Source organism: Nymphalis io, chromosome 2 (assembly GCF_905147045.1).
Source record: "Nymphalis io chromosome 2, ilAglIoxx1.1, whole genome shotgun sequence".
Lineage (NCBI taxonomy): Eukaryota > Metazoa > Arthropoda > Insecta > Lepidoptera > Nymphalidae > Nymphalis > Nymphalis io.
In genome coordinates, this window is record NC_065889.1 from 10,170,402 (window position 1) to 10,193,939 (window position 23,538).

General features: G+C 31.1%; 6 protein-coding genes across 8 annotated transcripts; 3 read left to right on the forward strand and 3 right to left on the reverse strand.

Moving 5' to 3' along the window:
• The first annotated feature begins 4 nt into the window (after positions 1 to 4).
• On the forward strand, positions 5 to 1,856 carry LOC126773930 (GATA zinc finger domain-containing protein 4-like). Its single transcript, XM_050495195.1, has 3 exons — positions 5 to 242; positions 784 to 1,288; positions 1,430 to 1,856. The coding sequence occupies exons 1-3, from the start codon at positions 192 to 194 to the stop codon at positions 1,771 to 1,773; spliced, it is 900 nt and encodes a 299-aa protein (XP_050351152.1). The 5' UTR covers positions 5 to 191; the 3' UTR covers positions 1,774 to 1,856.
• Positions 1,857 to 3,837: 1,981 nt separating this feature from the next.
• LOC126773805 (uncharacterized) lies at positions 3,838 to 12,787 on the forward strand. Its single transcript, XM_050494997.1, has 12 exons — positions 3,838 to 4,138; positions 4,225 to 4,435; positions 4,590 to 4,713; positions 4,877 to 5,661; positions 5,870 to 6,213; positions 6,292 to 6,405; positions 7,095 to 7,716; positions 7,794 to 7,821; positions 7,986 to 8,060; positions 8,250 to 8,380; positions 8,592 to 8,625; positions 8,761 to 12,787. Exons 1-12 carry the CDS (start codon positions 4,070 to 4,072, stop codon positions 12,707 to 12,709), a joined length of 6,486 nt encoding a protein of 2,161 aa, XP_050350954.1. The 5' UTR covers positions 3,838 to 4,069; the 3' UTR covers positions 12,710 to 12,787.
• Positions 12,788 to 14,275: 1,488 nt separating this feature from the next.
• On the reverse strand, positions 14,276 to 15,922 carry LOC126773995 (HIG1 domain family member 1A, mitochondrial-like). Its single transcript, XM_050495282.1, has 3 exons — positions 15,754 to 15,922; positions 15,457 to 15,564; positions 14,276 to 15,227 (listed from the first exon to the last, which is right to left on the reverse strand). Exons 2-3 carry the CDS (start codon positions 15,545 to 15,547, stop codon positions 15,037 to 15,039), a joined length of 282 nt encoding a protein of 93 aa, XP_050351239.1. The 5' UTR covers positions 15,548 to 15,564; positions 15,754 to 15,922; the 3' UTR covers positions 14,276 to 15,036.
• A 791-nt stretch (positions 15,923 to 16,713) lies between these two features.
• On the reverse strand, positions 16,714 to 18,530 carry LOC126773939 (beta carbonic anhydrase 1). The gene is made up of 5 exons (XM_050495203.1): positions 18,322 to 18,530; positions 17,802 to 17,886; positions 17,514 to 17,701; positions 17,218 to 17,406; positions 16,714 to 17,143 (listed from the first exon to the last, which is right to left on the reverse strand). The coding sequence occupies exons 1-5, from the start codon at positions 18,412 to 18,414 to the stop codon at positions 16,934 to 16,936; spliced, it is 765 nt and encodes a 254-aa protein (XP_050351160.1). The 5' UTR covers positions 18,415 to 18,530; the 3' UTR covers positions 16,714 to 16,933.
• On the forward strand, positions 18,134 to 20,047 carry LOC126773907 (serine/threonine-protein phosphatase 2A activator-like). Of its 2 annotated transcripts, none has more exons than XM_050495165.1 (2): positions 18,134 to 18,303; positions 18,784 to 20,046. In XM_050495165.1, exon 2 carries the CDS (start codon positions 18,784 to 18,786, stop codon positions 19,765 to 19,767), a length of 984 nt encoding a protein of 327 aa, XP_050351122.1. In that variant the 5' UTR covers positions 18,134 to 18,303; the 3' UTR covers positions 19,768 to 20,046. The 2 variants fall into 2 exon arrangements, with proteins under 2 accessions (XP_050351122.1, XP_050351131.1); XM_050495174.1 differs by lacking the exon at positions 18,134 to 18,303 and adding an exon at positions 18,435 to 18,548 and having other exon boundaries at positions 18,784 to 20,047.
• A 142-nt stretch (positions 20,048 to 20,189) lies between these two features.
• LOC126773983 (HIG1 domain family member 1A, mitochondrial-like) lies at positions 20,190 to 23,307 on the reverse strand. Of its 2 annotated transcripts, none has more exons than XM_050495269.1 (3): positions 23,174 to 23,307; positions 21,772 to 21,882; positions 20,190 to 20,880 (listed from the first exon to the last, which is right to left on the reverse strand). In XM_050495269.1, the coding sequence occupies exons 2-3, from the start codon at positions 21,863 to 21,865 to the stop codon at positions 20,684 to 20,686; spliced, it is 291 nt and encodes a 96-aa protein (XP_050351226.1). In that variant the 5' UTR covers positions 21,866 to 21,882; positions 23,174 to 23,307; the 3' UTR covers positions 20,190 to 20,683. The 2 variants fall into 2 exon arrangements, with proteins under 2 accessions (XP_050351226.1, XP_050351217.1); XM_050495260.1 differs by lacking the exon at positions 23,174 to 23,307 and adding an exon at positions 22,875 to 23,063.
• Positions 23,308 to 23,538: the final 231 nt, after the last annotated feature.

Below are 23,538 nucleotides of genomic sequence, written 5' to 3' on the forward strand. Positions count from 1 at the left end.
ATACGTGCGCGACTGTTATGTTGACTCATGTGTGGTATAGTTTTTATTGTGTTTTACGCAATATGGAAATATAGGCCGTAACAAACTCAGGTACTTACTTTTATCCATTAACAGAATTAGTTTCGTAATAATATGGGTCATCAGCTCTATATAAGGACTTCCCTGTCATTGTTAAGAAACTGACCAACGAAATGGGTACTACAGAATTAATTATTTTTGCCTTTGCATTCGGCATAATCGGGGTGAGTTATAATAAATTATTATTCTATATATAGAATTGTTAACAATTATAAAATCGGTAACAGCTCAATGATCTATTTTATTTTTAAATTAGATTGTCCTATTAGATCGAAGTAGGTACTGACATTTTATTTTTATTATCATTATTTTTTTTATTTTTTAAACCAAAGTGGCTTTGACGATGTAAGGGTTAGTTAAAATTTCAAACAGTCTCATTATCTATGGGTAGTGGTGCACTTACTATCAAGTGGCCCATTTGCGAGTCTGCCTACTATTGTTTGCCTTAGTTGACAATTCTTCTTATGTTTTAAAATTAATATAACTATTTAATTAACTTTATTATTACTGGAGGCTACCTTTATTCTATGAATTTACATTTTAGTTGTTGTAACAAAATAGTTCAGATATATGTATAACCTTATAAATTATAAAATAATGTTACAGTATAAGCCAAACTATTAAACTATTATGTTATATTAATGACTATTAAAGTTATTTTCATATGTTTTCCGATTACTAATTTTAAATACGAATTATAAACAGGTCTGCCAAGGTCAATATTATGGCAGAATGCGAGGTTTGAATTCTATTCACAAAGACACTTGCACTTGCTCTTGTGAAGATCTCGCCTCACTCATAGCCTTGGCGCGGGCTTTGGAAGATAAAGAAGTAACATATCAATACCCAACACCACCACCACCACCACCACCAACAACAACAACAACAAATCCGACCCCATGCCTCAGCAACTTCGAAGAGCTAATCATGAAATTAGTTAATGCTTTGGTTTACACCGCCACGGAAACCACTAAAAATTCCTGCCACTGTCCACGTTCTACATCTGTCCCAGCGACACCTAACTCCAATTCATATTATTCAAATTCTGATGAAGGTTTAATCAATATCGACGTTCTTAACTCAAAGAAGAATAATAATGTACTCGACTTAGATGTTGCTAATCAAAATGTTGTGGGCGTTGGACTTGGAGGAAACAATTATAACGGAGCTCCATCAACAGGACCAAAACCGTCCGGCCATAATCCGACAGGTAAGAATCCATTATAACAAATTGATAACGTACGGTTCCCACGCTTGACAATTACTTGTTAGGCATACAAATGTCTGACATAGTCTCGTTATTTGTGTTTTTATTGCGAGTGTCTAAGAATAATTTATTACGATCCAACAGGCCAAAATCCAAAGGGTCAACAACCAACAGGCGGCAAATATCAACCAACAAGCAATACCCATTCGGACGAGGGATTAATAAACTTAGACCTTCTTAATCCCAATAAAAATAATAATGTGTTAGACTTGGACATAGGCAAGCAAGATGTACTTGGTGTGGGCTTAGGTGGAAACGGAGGTGGAGGTGCAGTTCCAAATACTAATAATAATAGCTATACAAATAACGCACCTAATGCTGGAGAGGGCTTAATTAATGCAGACCTACTTAATCCCAAAAAAGAAAATAATGTATTGGATTTGGATGTAGGTAAACAAACTTTGGTGGGTGTGGGGCTTGGTAATTGAAATAAATCTGAATTATTTGTACCTAATGTAAGTAACTGATCCTCGAACGATTTTTCTTCTCTTAAATAAAAGAAATTATTAAACGTGTTTTTTATTAACCTTTATTAATAATATTGTCGGGTATTAATTAATATTTTTGCCTGCCAATAAATACACTCGTCACCAATTATTTACTGTCATTGAAAGCGCCTCAACCACCCATATAATGGTAGCTAACCAATTCACCACCAAATGTCTTTTCAAGGAGGAATTCGTCAGAGTGATGACAGATGAGAATGAATAAATGGGATAAAAGAAAATATAAACAACCAAATAAATTTTTGACAACTATATATTGATATTCCCTATATTTTGAGTTATTTTATTTTTTTACTGTGACATCGTGTATATATGATTATATCAATTTAAACATATATTTAGCCATATAGAATATTATATAATAGTTTGAATTTAAATTTTTCGTTCACTTAAATAACAATGAGACACAATAACAGATACATTTGTTATTTTCTTTAATGAAATAGTCAAGTGCAAATAATTAATTGATTGGATGCCAAAGATTGAGCTGGTTATATTTAATAAAAGAGAGTACTGTGCTTGTGCACTGCTGTATCTAAATATTAACGAATGAAATTATAGGTATTTGGTTGATGAAATTCTAAAAGATCTATTGTAGTAAATGATATTAAAAACTATAGATGTGTTTTATCCTAACAAAAAAATTGGAAATAATATTCCGTGACATCACACGTATGCATCTTTTAATATTACTTACATTTAACTACATTGCCACGTTGTGTGAAAGAGATGTACTGCGTATATAAACTGGTACAAAAAAAATAATATTTCCATTTAGTTGCAGTTATCGAATTGAAATATTTCCGTAGTCTTTACTGGTGCGGGGATTAAACTATTAAATTTTATGCTGTGAAATGATATTATATATTATTTTTCAAACAACGATAGAAAAAGAAAATCAAATATATATATATTATAATTTGTATTAATTTCCTCTTTTTAACCTACGAGCTACGATGTCGCATCAGCACTTTATAATCTATGTTTATAAAATATATCACTCGTGTAAGAACTATCTCTACACGCAATCCGCAATGCTCGTAAATAGAATTTAAAGTCTATCAGTTTCCCGCCATAAAGAGTATCTGTCAATGTTCTTGTTGCCAGATTAAAACTATAGATTATTATTGATTAATATAAAAAATGACAGATGACAATAATATTTAATAAAAATTCGTATCACATCTAATATTATATATTACAATCTGACTTAGTCTTACACTCGGAAGCTCGGAACAAAAATATATTGGCTTTAACCATAACACACAAATAATTTTCGAGAATTTTCATGCGATCCCTTGTTTTTTTTTTATAGAATAGGAAGGCGGACGAGCATATGGACCACCAACGCCCTTAGACATTGGCATTGTAAGAAATGTCAACCATCACTTACATAGCCAATGCGCCACCAACCTTGGGAACTAAGATTTTTTTGTCCCTTGTGCCTGTAATTACACAGGCTCACTCACTCTTCAAACCGGAACATAACAGTATCAAGTACTGCTGTTTTGCGGTAGAATAACTGATGAGTGGGTGGTGCCTACCCAGACGAGCTTGCACAAAGCCCTACCACCAGTAAACATTGTGTTTTATTTATTTTATTTTTATTTATTAATATAAGAAATCCCATCGACATATTCACAAAATTAACAACAAAATATTACCATAATAATAGTTTAGTACAGTGTACACCATTACAATCATTTACATCAATTTTTATTTAGTTTAGACAGTTTATGTGTATACACTGGACGACATTTTTATTATTTTATGTCAGCTGTCACAATCATCGCTTTGCTTAGTACCGATTAATACTACTAATATCGTACTAAAAATGTATCAATTGAGATGTATTTTAGGATTCAATTTGCGCCCGCTAATAACATGTATGATTCTTGTAACATGTATAATTGTCATTGGTTCTAATACCATAAGTTTGAATTTAATTTAATATATATCTTTTATTTAATATATACTAAATATCATAAAATCCAGATCAAGCTTAGTTTAAAAAATATACTTATTATCAATTTTGACATATATCTGACATAAGCGTACGTTTGAGTCTTGTTCATGTTTAAAATTTTACAACTTGACAGTTCGTTGTGTATAAGTCAATGATCCTATTCTATTATGTTAACAATTATTTTAAAACGTTAGTAGTCAAATATTTTATTACCTATTTAATAATATTTGGTTCAAATAAGCAACTGTTGCTATGACTTCCGAAATTGACGTCTTACAAACAAATGAATTCTTACGAAGACGGAAATTGAGACTACAACAGGTTAGAGGTTTTATATCCTCAACGTATTTTCGTATAACTTGTTTGTTTTACTGCAACTTTTTAATATTAATTTACTTTGTGTTTAGGTCAGAGAACAATCAAAAGATATAGCAAAAAGAATTAGACAACGCGCTAAAGTAGAAAAGTCGCGGAATTTAGCAGATATTGACTCTAAAAAGGAAAAAGAATATTTTGAATGTCAAGAGAAATTAGTGAAACGTTTAGAATTACTCTATTCTAAAGGCTTGCAGAATGTCGGAGCTAGTCACAAAAAAGCACTTGAAGCTTGTGAACCAGGTATTCTTAATTAATCATAATCTAAATTAATCTAACATGTCCATACAATGTTATTGCTTATATAGTCCTTCAAAAAAATGGAGTTTTTTGTTTTCTGTAATTATAATAATCAATGTAAAATAATTTTGCTTGTTTTCTCATTATAATTAAATAGATTTAAAAGAAAAGACTGACCCATCTAAGCTACGTGGAAGAGAAGCCACTGCTGAAGTCAGAAAAAGAAGGCAAGAAAAACTAGATGAACAAAAAAAAGTTTTGGACAGGAAGTTAAAAGCAAGGTTGGTATTATTATTCTATATTAAATGGAATATTAATAATCATATTCATTTTTAACAAATGTTTATTGCATATTAAATGAAATAATTTTAAATTTGTATTTCGTAAAATAAATCTTACTTCTTTAACATATATACACACAAATTTTAATTACAATAATTTCAGAGAAGTGGCTAATGAAATTAGTCGTGAGAAATCATCTACTATTACCAAGAATTTAATTAAACAGGTAAAGAGAACTGACAATCTACAAACTAAATCTGCAAGTAGTATAAATGAGAAAAATGATAAAGTATTAAATGGAAATATAGATTCAAAAAAAGACAATCTCAATGTATCAAAAGCAGATATGGCAACACAATGGGAATTGGGAGAGTTGCCGAATGAATGGGAACCCAATATACCAGCATTATCATTACCAAAAGACGAAACTGCTCAAGACCCAATTGTACATACAGAGAAATCGGACATAAATAAACGACCTAATTTATTTGCATTGAGTGAAGAGATGCCATCCAGTCTACGTGGAGGTCATTCAAGTGTGCCTGAAGAAACAGTTCCTTTAAAGACGTCACTGAATCTTGTATCTGAATATTTGCAAAATAGAAATTTACGATTAAGACAATTTGAACCATTCAAAAAATCAACCGATGACTTGCAAAGTATTAAACAGACAATCCTACGTACTAGAGCTTCGAGAGCAGATGGTAGTGTATTTCATAGTATTTGTCATGTGTTAGATGAGCAAGTTATTCCAGTCCCTTCCTGGCAACCTGAAGAAAACATTGGTTTATGTAATCACCACTCAAAACATACTCCTTATTCTCATAAATGTCTTTCAAAATTTTCAAAGGATATGCATTCTTCTCTATTATCAAACCGGAATAATTTAAATCAAGTGCCTAATTTGTCCTCTAGAAGTAATAAATTTTCTTGTGGAACAGAGACAGGTGACAATATAATTTGACGGTGATCTTATTAATTCGAAAATTTAGAGTATTTGTAACTTGGACTCGTTCAATAAGTTAATCTGTATATTGTTAATATATTACAATATTTAAGTATGTACCGACATCCTGTAGTATGTATATATCCTGTAGAATATATAATTAAAAATTGTTTTTAAACTTCAAGATAAAACTAATAAAATTATAAAAGTTTCAGGTAATAAAGAGAAGTCTTTCAGATCAACTGTTCCCGATATAGCAATAAATAGGAAGAAATTTATATCAGTCTATAATCATAATACAAGAGATATAATGGATGTACCATATGGCAAAGAAGAAGTTGTTTCTCATGATAAGAAAACTGATGATGATGCATATGCCCAAGCTTTTCAAGAAACGGCCAGTGCAAGTAATATGGAAAAAGAACAACTTAACAAAAGACAACAGGATATGAGGAATAAAGTTGCCGTTACTAAACAGAATGTTGACAAAGAATACAGAGACACTTTAGCTTTTTTAAACTCTCTTCCTAAAGACAATGGTTTCAAGCCTATAGTACGTATTTATTGTAATAATGATGTTTGCATTGTTATTATTCTGATATAAATTATTATCCTTGCTTTTTTATTGCAGAGAACATCATATATGGATGATCAAAGACAACAATTACAAAAGGACAAACATCAGAGGAAATTACAGCAAGAGTTCAAAAAAATCGAAAAGGAACATCAAAAACATAATTGCAAGGTAAATAAGAGCCTTACTGTTGTTATCAAATGTTACTTTCATAAAAAATGTATTAACTTATTTTTTAGTTGAATATATGGTCCTATTATTTAAATGTGAAATAATAAAAGTGTACAAAAATATTCCAAAACTTTATTATTTTTTATTAAGATGAACGCATTAAAAGGCTAGTGAGTATGTAAAAAATGAGACTGCATTAACTCCAATACAAAAGTGACCTTTTGAATTTTGGCTGATATGATATATCCACATTAAAGATAATTATGTCATGCTTTTTCATTAACAGTGCATAATCAACCGTGATTTGTTTAATCGATCAATAATATATATATTATGTTGCCCATCGGAACACTCATTTGCGACAATATTAATTTACGAGGTAGGACAGAAATTTAATGACCTTAAAATTTTAGGTAGTTCATATTTTTGCCTTCGCAGGTTTACTACATAAATTCAAGTAATGCTTTGTCATTATTATTTCGGTAACTGTCATTAATACTATGTTGTTGTGAGTTTAACCAGACCCTGATAGCTTTATTGTATGAATAGATTTAAGGGAAAGCAAAGCTTGAGCTTTGGCGCACCTTGGGAGAGGCCTATGTTCAGCAGTGGACAACGATTGGCTGTTGATTGAAATAATTAAGTAACACAATGTATTTCCTAAATTATTTTTATGTATATTTTTTAAGCATAAGAAAAGAAAATCAACTGTATTAGAAAAAAGTAGGAGTGAATCAAAATCACCAGTGACCACGGATGAACGACAAAGAAGGGACTTTGAATATTCCTGGATGCCGGTACCTGAGAGTGATGGCAACTTTGCCATACATACAATCCCAACGACAACAAAGAATAAATCAGGCAATACTGTTAAATTTAGTGAACCTAACAGCTATCACGAGTACAGGTCAAGGCATAAACACACTCCACCAACAAAAGATAACAACAATGAAAAACACGAGAAGAAAATCGTCGAAACTGTTATCGTGCAGCAAAATAGTAATGGATCAGATGAAACTGAAAACTCTGTTTGTTCTGATACCAGCTCTGTCGAAAATTTGAGCCTTGAAAGAAACAAAAATGTCTCCAATATTGATTCAAAACTAAGAGATGCAGATAGAATCATAATATACAAAATTTTAGATTCAAGAAATAAAAAAAAAGGCAAAACTAAGAAGTCTGAAGGGTTCACTGATTATAAAAAGTTTTCTAATCCCTCAGAAAACCTTTCTGAAAAACAGAAAACGGAAAATTTAGAAAGAAATATTCATACCATACATAAAGAAGTTTCTTTTGAACAAGTCAAGGAAGGTAGGCGAATTAAAAATACTAAATGTTTATATAAATATTACTGAATTCATGATTCTTATATTTCAATGTTTTTTTAGGTGTCTACAAAGGTGTCAATAATGAAGGGTAAATATTTACTCATATATTAGTAACAACAGCATAAAATAACTTAGCTTAAACAAAAATTAATATTTTTAGGATATAATTTTTTTATAAAAATTTAACACATTAAATAATATAATGTTTTCCATCATATCCCAATTAATCCCTTATTACCCTTTCTACTCTAGACTTGTACACGACTACCTCTGTTGCACAAATGACGTAGATGTCTGGGGGACGTCTACTGAGCGTAAATATTGGTGGTAATTTATTTGAAAGAAATGTTCTTTGTTTCTGATAATCTAAATTACTTTTTAGGAGCAGTATTATATATGAAATTGTAGACTCATTTAATACATCCTAATGAGATCCCGATCAATCCAATTCCTAAATCAGAGAGATTTTGTATAAATATTTTATTAAGGCTTTGATATATAAAATTAATATTTCAGGGATAATATAACATCAATGTACTTCACAAAAGATTATGAAGTTACTGAGTGTGGAAATCAAAATAGACAAAGTGACAAACTCGAGCAATCCAAATGTTGTGGGAAAACTATTTCAAGACAAAAGAATAGAGGTATATACAAAAATTTAATTAGGATATATTAAAAACAAATTTACTTTGAATGTAGTTCTGTGAATATAATAATCTTCTAAACTATTTAAAGACTAAATTAAAAGAGATGAATATTAGAATGTTCAATAGTCAGTACTTACGTACGGATAAATAATATAATAATAAGTGTTGGTATAATGTCTAAAGTGGTATATATATTTTTTATTTACAGAATATCAAAACCAAGGTGGAGATCCCATATTGAGGTTAGTTCATTTGATAAATGTAAAAAAATTGTAACTAGTGTTATAAATATAATTTATACTTATTTATTGTTCTTATACTTATGTATTGTTGTGTTAATGTGTTGTGTCAATAATTATTTAATATAAATGTTTCAGAACAACAAAGACAAATGACAATTGTAACTGCGGGAAGAAGAGCAACGAGAACAGTTTGTTAATACAGTCATCTGCAGCTACATCATCAACATCTTTCAAGACTGCACCTAATGATAAAGCTGGTAATGTTAATCATGATAGTGGATTAATCAAACTGATAGAGGATGGGGGAAATGAAGCTGGTAAATTCTACATTGGTGCTTCTGGATTTATAAAAGACGATAACTACGAAGTTGTTATCCAGCTGAGAAAGAAAGATGGCGAAAAAGTAACCAATCAAGAAAATAAAAATGCATCTATCGCTGATACTACGTCTGAAAAATTTAATACATTAACTACACTTGAGAACAATCAAGTTTCAGATGATGTGGGAAATTTAGATCAGTTATCAAAGAATAAGGAAGAAAATGTAGTATCTGCAACATCTTTGAACGTAAATGAAACTAAAAATGTAGTTGAAACTAGTGATGCAGTAAAAAATGTCGATAAACAGTCATTAAGCAAAGAAGAAAGTGAAGCTGTAAGGACAGAGATAATTATAAAACCACAAATTAGTAATATGTGTGAGAAAGCAGTACACACTTCTTTCGATGATACTTATGCTATTCCAATCCATGTACGTAAAGCTGATCCCTTATCAAGACCAGCCACTTCTACATATACACAAACTTCATTTAACTCATCCATTCAACGTCCAGTGTTTATGCACATGAGCTCATCTACATCTACAGCCTATATGAGTCCACCTGAATTAGTGTTACCAAAATTTTTAAAACAAGATTATATTATGACCCATGATGACATGTTTGAATCTGAAAATACTGTCAATCAAACCGATCCACAGTATGAAATAATAGGGGGAGATTGTGAAGAATGCAGGTGTAAACGTTGTGCCAGTATTGGAAAAACATCTGCAGGTGATTTAAATTTTAAGAAAAGAAATACAAATAATACACCACCTAACACTGCACGAAGTAACAACGGTACTAGGTCAACAAGTGTATTGAAAAAAACTAAAAACCGAAATTGTAAATGTCACAAATGCAAATGCAGAAGTGAAATGAAATTATGTAAGTCTCACAGAAAAAGAACAAAAAGTGGAAGTGGAAATACTAACTCAACAATGGATTATTTGAATAAAAATTCAAAAATAAAAGTACCATCAAGCAGATATCATCAGCCGATTAGCAATATTAAAGAAAAAGCAGATAATAAAATTAATCCTCTAGTTAAAACATATGTCCAAAAACTTTTAGCTCTAAATAGAGAAGGCTTAAAAGCTGTTGAAATAATGAATCAAAATTGCAGTGCCGTGTCAACACCAGGTAGTTCTATTATTAATGCACCGAGCAACAATGATAAAAAACGTAGCTCAACAGAAATTTTAGAAAATAAAATATCCCTGGAACAGATAAAAAATGTTTTTAAGCAACAGATTTTAAAAGAGAATTTCAATCAATGCAAACAAAATATTAAATCTACCAATATGAATAGTATTGATAGTCAAACGGAAAAAAATCCAAAGCTATTGAAGATTCTAAAGAAAAAATCAGTACATAAAGTAAAATCATTGAATATATCGCGGCAGCTACTAAACAAAAAGAAAACTGAGTTTCGGCGTCCCGTTTATAATTCAAAAATTGTAACATCGACGTCCTCATCTACACGTGAAGAAAAAAAAGTAGTTTGTATAGATACTAAAAAGTCTAGGTCAAGATGTAAAAGTTCTCCTACACCCAGATCATTTGGGAATTCAGAGTATAAAAATAGTACTAGTTCTGATATGGATGACCCCAATTATAAAAAAACATTTAAACCAGTTGCCAAGAATTGGACTGCACAAATAAATAACAATAATCTCATAAACGACCCTGACTCAATAAATACAAATTCTAATCAAAAACAAAACAAAAAAATTAGTCAGTTAAATATAAGGGCACATCAATTAAAACAATCATATATTTCGTCAGACTCCGAAGTTCCCAGTGTTGTGTCAAAACACCTAACAGAGCCGCGGTCCCCGACAAATTTTTCAACGCAAACAAATAGAAGCATTGATATTGAAACAAATTTTATGAAAGTTGCAGAGGATAAGCTACAAAATATGGAAAAAATTGCTGACTTAACTGAGAAATGTACGAAACGATTATCAAACTTAGCAAAAGTTTTAGAAGAAGTAAGAAGAAATAAATCATTAGTTTATAGTCAAATATCTACGTCTGATTCAGCATCGGAATCTGAACACAAATCCGACAAAAATGAAATCACAGAAACACCAGTACCTTATCATCATGTTATAATTCAAAAGGGAACGCAACCGTCTTTTTCGTCACTAACAAGTCCACTAAATTTAGATGAGAAAAAATTATGTACAAAGGATTCAACAGAATACACGCCCCTTTTAAATGACATTCCTAAACCTGTAAGTTTTGTTATCCCTTCAAATGAAGAATGTGTTCCCTCAAATGATAAAACTTCTAACACAAAAAATACAACTACGGAATGTGAGGGTGTAAAAATGAGAGGTAAACCGCCCCCTGCATTATCGCGTATTAATCTAAAAAACGGGCAAGATATATGCGTTACTCCTCATGAGCTATCAACTGTTATAGAAGTAGATTCTCCTATGAGTTTTAAACTTAAAAACCAATCTGCTCGACTAGACACTAAAATTGAGGTGCCTGTCCAATCCAATCAAACGTCTGATGAGGCTGACAGTCAAAATAAAATCAATGTGGCTAATACTTCCCCAAATGTAAAAGAACCGCGTATTGATCCAGACTTGTTACAAAGCAACTTAACTGTATTTAAGAATCAGGCTAAAGTGTCTACTGACTCCTCAGATGATTCTAAAATACAAACAATGGATATAAATCGTTTCAATGATATTATGTTAAAACCCTTTATTAGTCTCCAAGAATATGCTAAGCAATATAGTATTGGACTAGAGGAGGGATCTAACATGGAAGATGTTATAAACAGTGATCCAGTAAATGAAGACTTAAGTTCCCTTCACTCTGATGGTAGCTTACCTGATGTTATAGCAGAATTATTAAAAAGAAATATTATTAGTGAACCTTTTAAGTTCGACACTGCTTCCAACGGTAATTCTACAACTATATCATCTGAATCAACATTGTCTATATTAGCACTGTCTAAAACAAGAAAGGACAAAAAGAAAACAGGGTTATTGATAAAAAATAAGGAAAATATAGCCGATACATCCGAAACATTAAGTATATCATCTAATCCTGATTTAGAGAATGCATTCCAAAAGCTAGGAATGGGCTGGGCTTCTTCTACTTTAAAAAAGACGAAGGAGCGTTTAGCTTTATCTTCTTCGTCTAACACATCTAGTTCAAGTATGGCACAATTCAAAATAAAAAGCTTTAGCCAAGTTACACCTACTTTAACAACTGATTCCACCTCGTCTTTGCTAGATATCTCAAAAGATCAAAAGATACAGTCGTTAGAGCGGAATGTAAAAGATAACTATAAAAATGCCGTTCAGCAGACCTCATTGACTAATTCGATGACCGTAAAAGAATTTCTGACGAATGAATTAGCTAAAAAAATAACTTTTAGCAATAAGTCCACAAGGAAAGAAGCCGATGAGGAATTTGTTTCATTGTATGAGACCAATATGCCTGAAGATATGAAATGCACTAATGTTGAGATACAAGAAGATGACGCTCAATCAACTGTTGTTAGCAATACTAGAGCACGTACTTCAACTCCAGTACAGATATTTAAGTCTACAACATACAATTCCACTTCGAGTTCCAGTACTTCTAATGGATTATTTAGTAACGCTGATGAATTGTCATCTGTTAAGGTGACCTCGACCTCCATGCGTAATCATTCCACATCCGACAAGGATGATTTAACCATTCCAAGTTACAGTTTAAAAACGAGAAAAGAATTATCGGACTTTAGTAAAAGTGATTGATTATATTGCAGTTATATATTTTTTGTGCAACTATGAATTTTTATATAAATATTTAAATGGCATGTTACTTAAAATTTAATTGTTGTGATTTTTTAATGTATAATAAATAAAAAAAATATTAAATTAACTATTTTGTTTTCTGTTAAATAATTTTAAAAAGATATAAAATAAATAAACGTTTTCAAGACGCTGGATTGGACTAGGTATGGGAGTCAATGTAAACGGCGAGTACATCTCACACCTTCGATTTGCCGACGATATCGTCATCATAGCAGAGTCGCTGGAACAACTCACCGAAATGCTGCGTAGCCTAGGCGAGTCTTCCCGGTGTGTCGGTCTCGGTATAAACTTGGACAAGACCAAGGTCATGTTCAATAGGCATGTCGTGCCGGGACCTATATACGTCGAGGGGAAACCTCTCGAAGTTGTTAGTGAATATACCTACCTAGGACAGATAATACAAGTCTGTAGGAACAACTTCGAGAAGGAAGCCGATCGAAGAATTCGCTTGGGATGGGCAGCATTTGGCAACCTTCGTCAAGTCCTCAAGTCGTCTATACCGCAATGTTTGAAGACGAAAGTCTTCAACCAATGCGTCTTACCTGCCATGACATGCGGTGCCGAAACGTGGACACTAACTGCGGGACTAGTCCACAAATTCAAAGTCGCTCAGCGTGCTATGGAGCGAGCTATGCTCGGAGTATCTTTGAAGGATAAGATCAGAAATGAGATTATCCGGAAAAGAACCGGAGTCACCGACATAGCTTGCAAAATTAGCAGGCTGAAGTGGCAGTGGGCTGGTCACGTATGTCGTAGGACCGATGGCCGTTGGAGCAGACGAGTCCTAGAGTGGAGACCGCGAATCGGCAAGCGCAGCGTAGTGCGCCCTCCAGCCAGGTGGACCGACGACCTTAAGAAGGTGGCGGGCACCAACTGGATGCGGAAGGCGGAGGACAGGGAGCTTTGGCGCACCTTGGGTGAGGCCTATGTTCAGCAGTGGACGACGATTGGCTGTTGATTGATTGATTGATAAATGGCCCTTTGACAAAAATTACAAGCTTCTCGTCTAGTTGCAATACCTAATGGATATGAAGTATGTACTTATAACTCACACTCATTAAATGAAAAAATTTACTGCAACACGTGTCGTAGAGGTTTTTAAACCAAATTTGGTCTAGCGAGCCACATTAGGGCTCATGTTAGAAATAACAGTTAATTTCTAGGGTCGCCGTCATGGCAATCGAAGAAGAGGACTATATACTACATATATAAAAAAACAATTACAGTACTGTCAAGACAAATATCATAATAATATTTGTGTTTTTATTCGTTTATTTTTGATGTACATACATTTTATAATTATATTATCAAAGAGCTTTGTCAAGCCTTTACAGTGTATACTGTATAAGATATACAATTCTGTCATTACTACACTTCAATTACGACTAAGTAATCAAAAATGTTTTAATTTTATAATAAGTGCTATATCATAAAATAACAACAGACGATAGCTGGCTCGACACAATAACCACATAAGAAGCAGTAGTATTGAAATAAAACCAAAGCTTGGATGTCATCAAATTTACTTTGTACTAGTTACATGGAAGTGTGTTTTGAGAATACAATACAAAAAAGTTCTTAAATAAAAATATAATTTAGTAATTTAATTGTAGTTGCTGGAAATTACAGAAAATTCAAGCATGTCTATGGTGTTTGATCTTGTCAAATGTAGTAGCACAATAAAGTACTTATATTTTATATTTAGATGACATAATTTATAACAGCAGTTTACTCAAACTCAAAAGTAACTAGTTATACATGTATCTGCTGATTGCCCAACTCTTGTTTCAATTTCATTCATTCATACCGAAAGAAAATGGACAAAATGTGAGATTATCTAATTATTCATATTATTCAACTTAAAACAAAGTTGTTCGATGCTACAAATAGTGATTTCAGTTTACATATAAATATGAATAATTCATATTGCTCAACAAAATAAAACATAGATTGGAAACATTTAATAAATATTTTCTTACTTATTTACAGTAAGCAAAATAAGGTACTTAAGAAAATATATGCTTTTTAAATTACATGGATTATATACATCATTAATGATCACTGTTTACATACTAAAATCACAAAACAAAATTAGTTCTACTTATAATAAATTAACTTAAATATAAGTTAAACAATAGCCAAAGAACATTTTGTGTCTGACATAAAAATTGAGATTAAATGGAGATTTTGAAAAATTCCCTACAAAAATACTCGTTCATTCACCAATGAAAGCAACTACATTTTTAAGTGAAAATTTAGCTAGAAAGTTATTCTTTTTTTTCATTTTTAAGTAAATATCTTTGGGCCATCGAATATCCAATGCCAAGTGTAAGTGCGGCAACAACAGTTCCCTGGGCTGCAACTCTGAGCTGCATTAGAAATACACTTGTGCTCATTTTACCTTTGTGTTTAAATTGGTAGGCTCCATAGCTACAAACTCCTATCAACCCTAAGATACCTGAAATAAATATTTCCATATTAATCATACTAAAATAGATCAAATATTAATACATATATAAATACACTATAATAAAAAAATTAAAGCCGGGTGCACTAACACTTTTAATTTTGTTACTGAACATGTCCTTTTTAGTCACACTGTCACTCAATGTCAGTGATGCTGATGAAATGCTTTTTAAGGAAACGAGAAAGCCATAAGGTGTTACTTTATAAATTAGTTATATTACCTATTATCATAAAAGGAGAATCCTTTGATTTTCTTGCAAAACGTGCTGCTTGAGATTCTTCTCTATAATCAAAAATTTTTTCAGGATTCATTGTGAAGTTTTAAATCACTAGAAATAATGAGAATGATAAAATTATATTTATTGGATGAAATAATTCTAATTACATAACTTGAAGGAATTTTATTGTTAAAATTATTAACTATATATGAAATATCATTTAATTTATTTAATTTCAAAGATATAACACAATTTTCAAATTCTAGGTAGGTTTTCACGATTAGTTAAAAAAATTGTTACCTTTAAGTAGAATAAATAACTTCCAATGTACTTTATTATATAATTTTTAAAAAATTCCCTAACATTGCATCACAATTTTCTATAACCTTGTACACACTTCACAGTTCACACAACTTCTACTGACTTTGACATTAAACTTCTTCAATCTTGTCTTCTGACACTTGACGGTCAAATACATGTTGTAGTTGTAACGTAGGCAGAGACATACATTTTACATACGTACATTTTCTCTGTCAACGAGTTTTAACGACTACCTACCTAACGAGTGTTTTTATCACTTTCATAATATGTCAATGATAGCAGCTTTCAAACGTTATTTTTAATGGTAATAATAGTCACCATTTGTCACAGTTAGTATTCACGATCACGAATCTCTGTATATGTGAAAAAGCGAATGAGCAAATAAATACCAAGAAACAAAAACTTAAAAGTTAATTTTGCGGTGCTGCATGACATCAGCCTAATTGATGATGATGATGACTATTTTTATAATGTTACATGATAAATGTAGAGGATAAAAAAAAAAGCCCGAGATTATCATTACTATTTTTTAATAATTTACTAATGATTTTTATTACAGAGTAAATGATAAATTTTCGATTAGTGAGCATTGTATTGTGTGATCCTTTCCTATAGAAATAAGACACTTTGATCTTTCGATGATCGAAGAACCTTGTGCTACAGGATGTATAGGTGTACCATAAATACGAAAAATGTTTAAAATTACACATATTCCATTTATGACTTTAATTTATCTTTATTTTTTTTGTAATAATTTAGTTATATTTATGGATTTTTCCTTATATGCTGTTTTAAGCGTGCTTACACAGGCACGCTTAAATTAAATAAACGTTATGTAGTGTTTACTAATTACAGAACATTTTCACACATTTTTCATAATATCCTTAATATAACGTATCAAAAATTTGTAAAAAGCATAAAAAAGTAAAAAAGCAATCCATCTTTTAGCTTAATTCTAATTCTTAAATAATTTTACATTATTTCCTATTTTGTACAAATTTACCAATCAAAAATATTGGCAATTTCGTATCACTTTTAAATATAAGCAAGTTCAGTAAAAATTATGTCAAATTAAAAAATATATATCTTGGTCCCATCCACTGCTGGCGTTATAATTGCTTAAGCAATAAGTGCACTTAAAATCCTAGTATTATAATTATTACGAGTAATATCTTCGGATTTCGGCTAAAATAATTTCGTAGCTCGATTCATCAATAATAAGAAATCGTTTAGCTCTTCTACTAAAGTAGTATATATCTCCAGTATAAATATCAAACCATAAGGCATGAATATGTAACTCATGTCTTTCTAAGCGTTTTTTTAACATTCCATAAGATGCGATATTTTGTAATTGCTGCAAAGTATTTACCTAAAATTTAAACATAACGTTATGTTATTAAAAATTATAATGGAATAAATAATTGTATGATACAATACTTGTACCTGTGACAGTTTGTCTTCGATACAAAAAGTATTTTCGGGATCGATATAAGCTACGAATTTTCTCTGTGGAGTCTCACCAGAAAACAAAATTGGTTGATCAAAATTTCCTTTAACATCTAAGAATTTATTTAAGCTTGACTTTCCATGAGTACAAAGCCAAGATTTTAGTGGTGAGATTCGTCTTTGTTCCTGTGAAAAAAGCCTTATGATGAGATGTACTAAGTTATAATTACATATTAAACATATCGTATTTTAGTTTATTAACTAATTTAAATATCAACCTTAATAATACTTACTAGATTCGACTCTTTTTCACTTTTTAATTTGTAAAGAAGATTCATTGCCTTACAGTCACTGTGGCCGCAAACAATTATGTGCTTAACATCATTTAAAACACAACTAAGTTCTAAACCTGCGGGTTCACAACTTGTCATTTCATCCACAAAAGTTTGAGAGTGTGGTATGAGATTTCCGGCATTCCTCACTGCAAAATGTAAATTATTACGAAATTCATCAGATGATCTAAATATTTATAATAATAAGAACCGGTACTATATAAAAACTTAATAAATTTTTATACAAACCAACGAACATATCACCAACAGATGTTTCCGTAAATCTTGTAGGAATCATTCTACTGTCCATACAAGAATAAAATATAGCCTTTGGCTAAATAAGAAAAAGAAGTATTAATGTTAGCATTAAAATATAGTCAACTAACCTTAAATAAAAATTAAGAAATGTTTATTCAATTTTGCTTTGCAGTATATTTTTCATATATTGTAATAATTGATTGTAGTAGGAATAAAAGTATATATAAATATATATTTTGACATAACACTTTTTCGTTAAATGGATCGTTTTTAGTTGTGTTTCAACTTAAATATTATCATATTATGACGTTTACTTGTCAAGCTAATGTCAGAGTGAATGATTTCACAATCGTATTTTTAGGTATCTACCTAGGTACTTTTAAATTAATTCATTTTCAAATAAAAGAAGCCTTAGGCTTACGCTTTCCAAATTTTTTCCAAACGATTTATTTATGAACTATCTACACTACAAGTTTAATATAAACTAATAAAGGTTAGTTTGTCTACATACCACTGGATTGTCCCGAACTTGTTGAAACTGTTTAACCATGCTTGCTCTGTCTAAGACACGATATCTCATAATACCTCTTAAAATTCTATCCATTGTATCAATAAAATTAGCCTAACTTGGCTAAAATTACGTCGTGAAATAGGAAGTTCGAGCATGTGTCCAGTTTAGTTTTGACGTTTCTGACCTTCATTAACTAAGCTTATCGCGGCCGTCGTAACTTCGTTGAGGTATAGAAATAATGTAGAACGCGTATATAATAAGCGGATGGAGATAAACGGACTTAATTAATCTTGCGATTACAATCTTCTAAATTTATCAAATGAATATAAGTTAGAACTAAAAATTTTATTATTGTTGGAATTTTTGATTAATTAATATAGTCGAACTTGAAGTATATGTCCCAAACATATAAATAGTTTAATTAAATTAATGCAATACTGTTATGATTCTAATTATTCACAGATGAATACAGAGAGTGTAATTGGTGATGGCAAAATGGAGAAAATAGGACCTACACTTCCTATTAATCACCGCTTCTTAGAGCCAGAGAAGGCAGTCAAAACAATTACTGATATGGCTATTTGGGAAAAATCTGAAGCTTATATGGAGTACACAGGTTTTATTGCTACTTTAAATGAAGCAATTAAAGAAAAGCCATTGTCAGTTGACTGTAAAATTTCAAATAATGTCTCAAAATTTGTAAATTTATTAGAAAAAATTGATGAACTAATAGATGAGTTTCCCCCTATTGAACAGCCACAACGATTTGGTAACACTGCATTTAGAGATTGGTTGGCCAAGGTGAAAATAAGTTCCACTCTACTACTCCAAGAAGTTCTGGAACCCCAACTGCATTTAGCTATACCAGAGATAAAGGTGTATCTAGAAGAGAGTTTTGGTAATGCAACCAGAATTGACTATGGAACAGGACATGAAATGTCATTCATAATGTTCCTTTGTTGCTTATACAAAATTGGTTTCTTAGATGCTGAAGATAAAGTGGCCACTGTATTTTTTATATTCAATAAATACATACAAATAGCAAGACGGTTACAACAGACATATAGGATGGAGCCAGCTGGTAGTCATGGTGTGTGGAGCTTGGACGATTATCAATTTGTTCCTTTTATATGGGGAAGCTCTCAACTAGTCAATCAACCGAGAATATACCCACCTGTGAAGTTTCTGGAAGACGATATTATTGATAAATATGCAGACGAATACATGTTTCTCTCTTGTATTAAATACATAAAAGAGGTTAAAAAAGGACCTTTTGCCGAGCATTCTAACCAACTATGGAGTATAAGCGCAGTAGGATCCTGGACTAAAATCAATCAGGGTTTGATTAAAATGTACAAAAAAGAAGTTCTTGCTAAGTTCCCGGTGATACAGCATGTTCTGTTTGGTTCACTTCTTCCGATACGTAGATTTCCAATACAACAGTAAAAAATACTCCTCTTACTTTACTAATAGTCTAGATCCAAAATGTAAGATTTAATTATATATTTTTTAACTTTATGTCATAAAAACTCAGCAATTAAGTATTAATATTATTTATTTCCAATATGAGTATCTTAATATGAAATATTGGTTTAATTGAATTAAAAATTGTGATATTAAATTGTAAATATTCAAATATAAAATTATTTGTTAGATTAGTGAGCTGTGTGATTGTTTTCTTAAAATATCGTTTTGGAAGTCTTGCAATGCTTGTTTTACTATACTTAATATATTCATAAAATTCGTATTTTAAGTAAATATAATAATTATATTATAAAATGTAGTATTGTTACAAAATAAAGTTATTACAGTATACTTTGGTATTCTTTATAACAAAAAAACGACAAAAATGGAATAATTTATTATACTTAATAAAAAATAAGATTCAAAACAAAAAATATTATTATTTTTGTAGCACATATGTTTTAATTATTGAATCAGTGTTTATAAACCTAAAATTTATTTATTTCTATATATGTATACACAATTTATATAATACTACATGTTACGAAAATGTGTATGTAGCCTGGACTTGTTGGGCCTTATATATACCATAAAAATAATTTATTCTCGAAAAATTTACCAGCTGTAAATTGTGTAATTTTGCTGGCTAGTTCAAACAATTTCAAATAAATAGTATTTTAATAAATGTTTAAGTAACGGCCTGTAAATGTCCCACTGCTGGGCTAAGGCCTCCTCTCCCTATTTGAAGAGAAGGTTTGGAGCTTGTTCCACCACGCTGCTCCAATGCGGGTTGGTGGAATACACATGTAGCCTATGTTTATTCAAAAATAATAGTAGGTAGATAATTTTTTTTCCTTCTTGCATGGTACTTAATAAATTAATAAAAGCAACACAGCTTTTAGTTTTTATGAATTTCTTTCGGTTTATTGAAGTGATTATTATATAGAGTGTAAGCCATGCCAGCGGTGAGGGCGCCCACAACGAGGCCCTGAGATATGACACGGAATTGCATCAAATAGACACTGGTACTCATGGAACCCCGATTTTTGAAAGCGTAGCCACCGTATCCGACTGCGGTTGCGAGTCCAGCTAATCCTATGAAAAGATAAATAAATTACTTGTTATTACTGTATGTAATTTTGATGCGGATATATTTTATGATATATTATTATTTAATAATACTAACATTTAAACAAAATATTTAAGTACTTAACTTAAGTACTTTACTAATTTAAGTAAACTACTTAGTTTTGTTTATTTTTATCCCGGGTTCATAAAAACTACGAGTACACGAGTAATTACATTTAAATTATAACCAAATGTTGCAAAGGAAATAAAAATCTCGTAGATTTTAGTAGAAAGACAGAATAGGTAATTATTTTTTGAGTAGTAATATGCCAGGCATAACATTTTGTCCGTATATTTTACGACTCGATTCCTAATCGTAGTTATAGATACTACGACAACAGGGGATAAGCTCAAAGGAATGGTAACTAATTATAAATGGATTTTGCTTCGTTCACCAAATTGCATACAATTAGGTGGTGCATACACGATATACGCGCATACAATTATGCCCTACTAGATGCAAATACAGCATGCAACAATATAAAAATAAGTTTTAAAGGTATTTGTTTGCGCTTCTCGCCGGACCTCATTAAATTATTTAAATGAAATGAAGGTTTTTTTTATTTCAAAAATATACCGTACTTTTTTAGGAGTGTAATGTAATAAATCTACCATTAAATATAATTATTTATTGTGTCCAATATTTCGAGTTAAATAGGTAGATAAACAAACTACTACGGAGTTACTATGATAACATGAATGTTTAAAGTCTGTTGTAATACACGAATAGAAGGTCTGAAGCCGAACATAATTGTAAAATACAAGGCCTCTATAGTAATACAGGTATTCTACAAAATTATATACTTTAACGATGCTAATGAAAAAATTTGATAGTTAACTATACATATTTTAACTTACCAATGACCATAAAAGGGGATTCTCTTGATTTTCTCGCTAATTTTTCGGCGTGAGATTCTTCATGATAATCGAATACAGGTTTTTCTTGAGCCATGATTATTTTAGTACAACCTAAAATTTATATTTTTTATTATTTTCAAACAAAAGCAGGAAGGAATTTATTATTATTAAAGATAATAGTATAGGAAATTTTAATGAATAGATACACAATACGTGTTTTGAAAAGAGCGTCGAAGTTTATATTCATCCCACCCCTACCCAGGCCCAGATCCAGCCCTCAAAAAGGTTGTGGTCATGACTACCCGAATGAGTCAGACTATGGACTCACATTGCATTTCTACAAAGGAAAAGTTAAAAAATGTATTCATGGACCTATAAGCGCCTTAATTAAGGTTGTGGGTATGCCCACCTAGCCCACAACGGTAGATCTGTGCCTGCCTCTACCAGTACCTTATGTCCTTTTCCCACCCTCTCTTCAGAAATAAAAAAATAAATTAATATAAGTTCAAAATAATCTATCTCTTATAAAATAAGATGTTACTTAAAATGTTGCGAAATACCTAACAGAAAATTACTATCGGAGTGACGGCATGTAATCATCTTGTGATGTTAACAGTTATTATATGTTAACAATATTTATATAAGGCCGCCTTAAGCCCGAGTGAGGGGGATGAAGGGGGGTTCAGGTGTTAGTTAGATACCCTATGTGCTTTTCCGTTCCCCTGACATCTTGCATGCAAAACTTCATGATAATCAGTCGAGTATTTCAGAGTTCAGGCGTGAAAGCGTAACAAGCAAACAAACTAACTTTCACATTAATACAATTAGGTATCCTATTTAAAATGAACAATAACGTAAAAAAATTAATATGTATTTATTAAGGTACGTTTGCTTACTACATAAATCGTAAACGAATATAGAACTACCGTAATTAATCAAAACATTTAGCTATTACAACAAAACGATTTTAATACATTTCATAATTAAAATTAGAATTGTGTATGACATCCACTTATAACATCTACCTATCTAGCTACGTGTTATTGTTTAATGTCACCGTTCTATGAAAACCACTGCAGTCCTTGTAAATCTTGTTAACTTACTGGTAATTATTTGTTAAGAACACAATTCTGGAATACCACTTAATCTTGTAACACGTTACTAAAAACAATCCTAGTCGCTAACGAATAAAGGTAATCTGGACACCTCACACACTGAACGCCGTTGAGCCAAGACTATGTAATAAAAAAATTACTAAACTTATACGTATAGGTAGCAAATATTTTATCGCAATCTGATGTAAGGAAAAGTTATTATAAATTTTATGAATAAAAATTTGAAGATTAATATCGCTAAATACGCGTTCCATGGATAGTTTTGTAAAATTCAAATTCACTATTACCTCTTATTAGGCAATGTACATATATATCGGGCTGTTGATGCTTGTGTAATATTTCACCGAATTGACGTAATCGCTTTGAATGAGCTCAGCTAAACTAAAGTAGTTGTCGATAATTTCAGTTCGAGTAATGTAGACGTAGAATACGTAAGGTAGAGATAAGCGTTTGAAGCTGCACGTTTATATAAAAGCTGATAATTACTGATACTAATATTCTTAGTCAAATACATAAGTTGACAAGTACGAAACTATCGTACTTGTCAACTAATAATTGCAATAAATAATGGCTAAATAAATTATGCACTAATTTGGTTATTTGTATAGATTATTTAATCTGATGAACGGTATGGAAACCTTACATTTCCTTA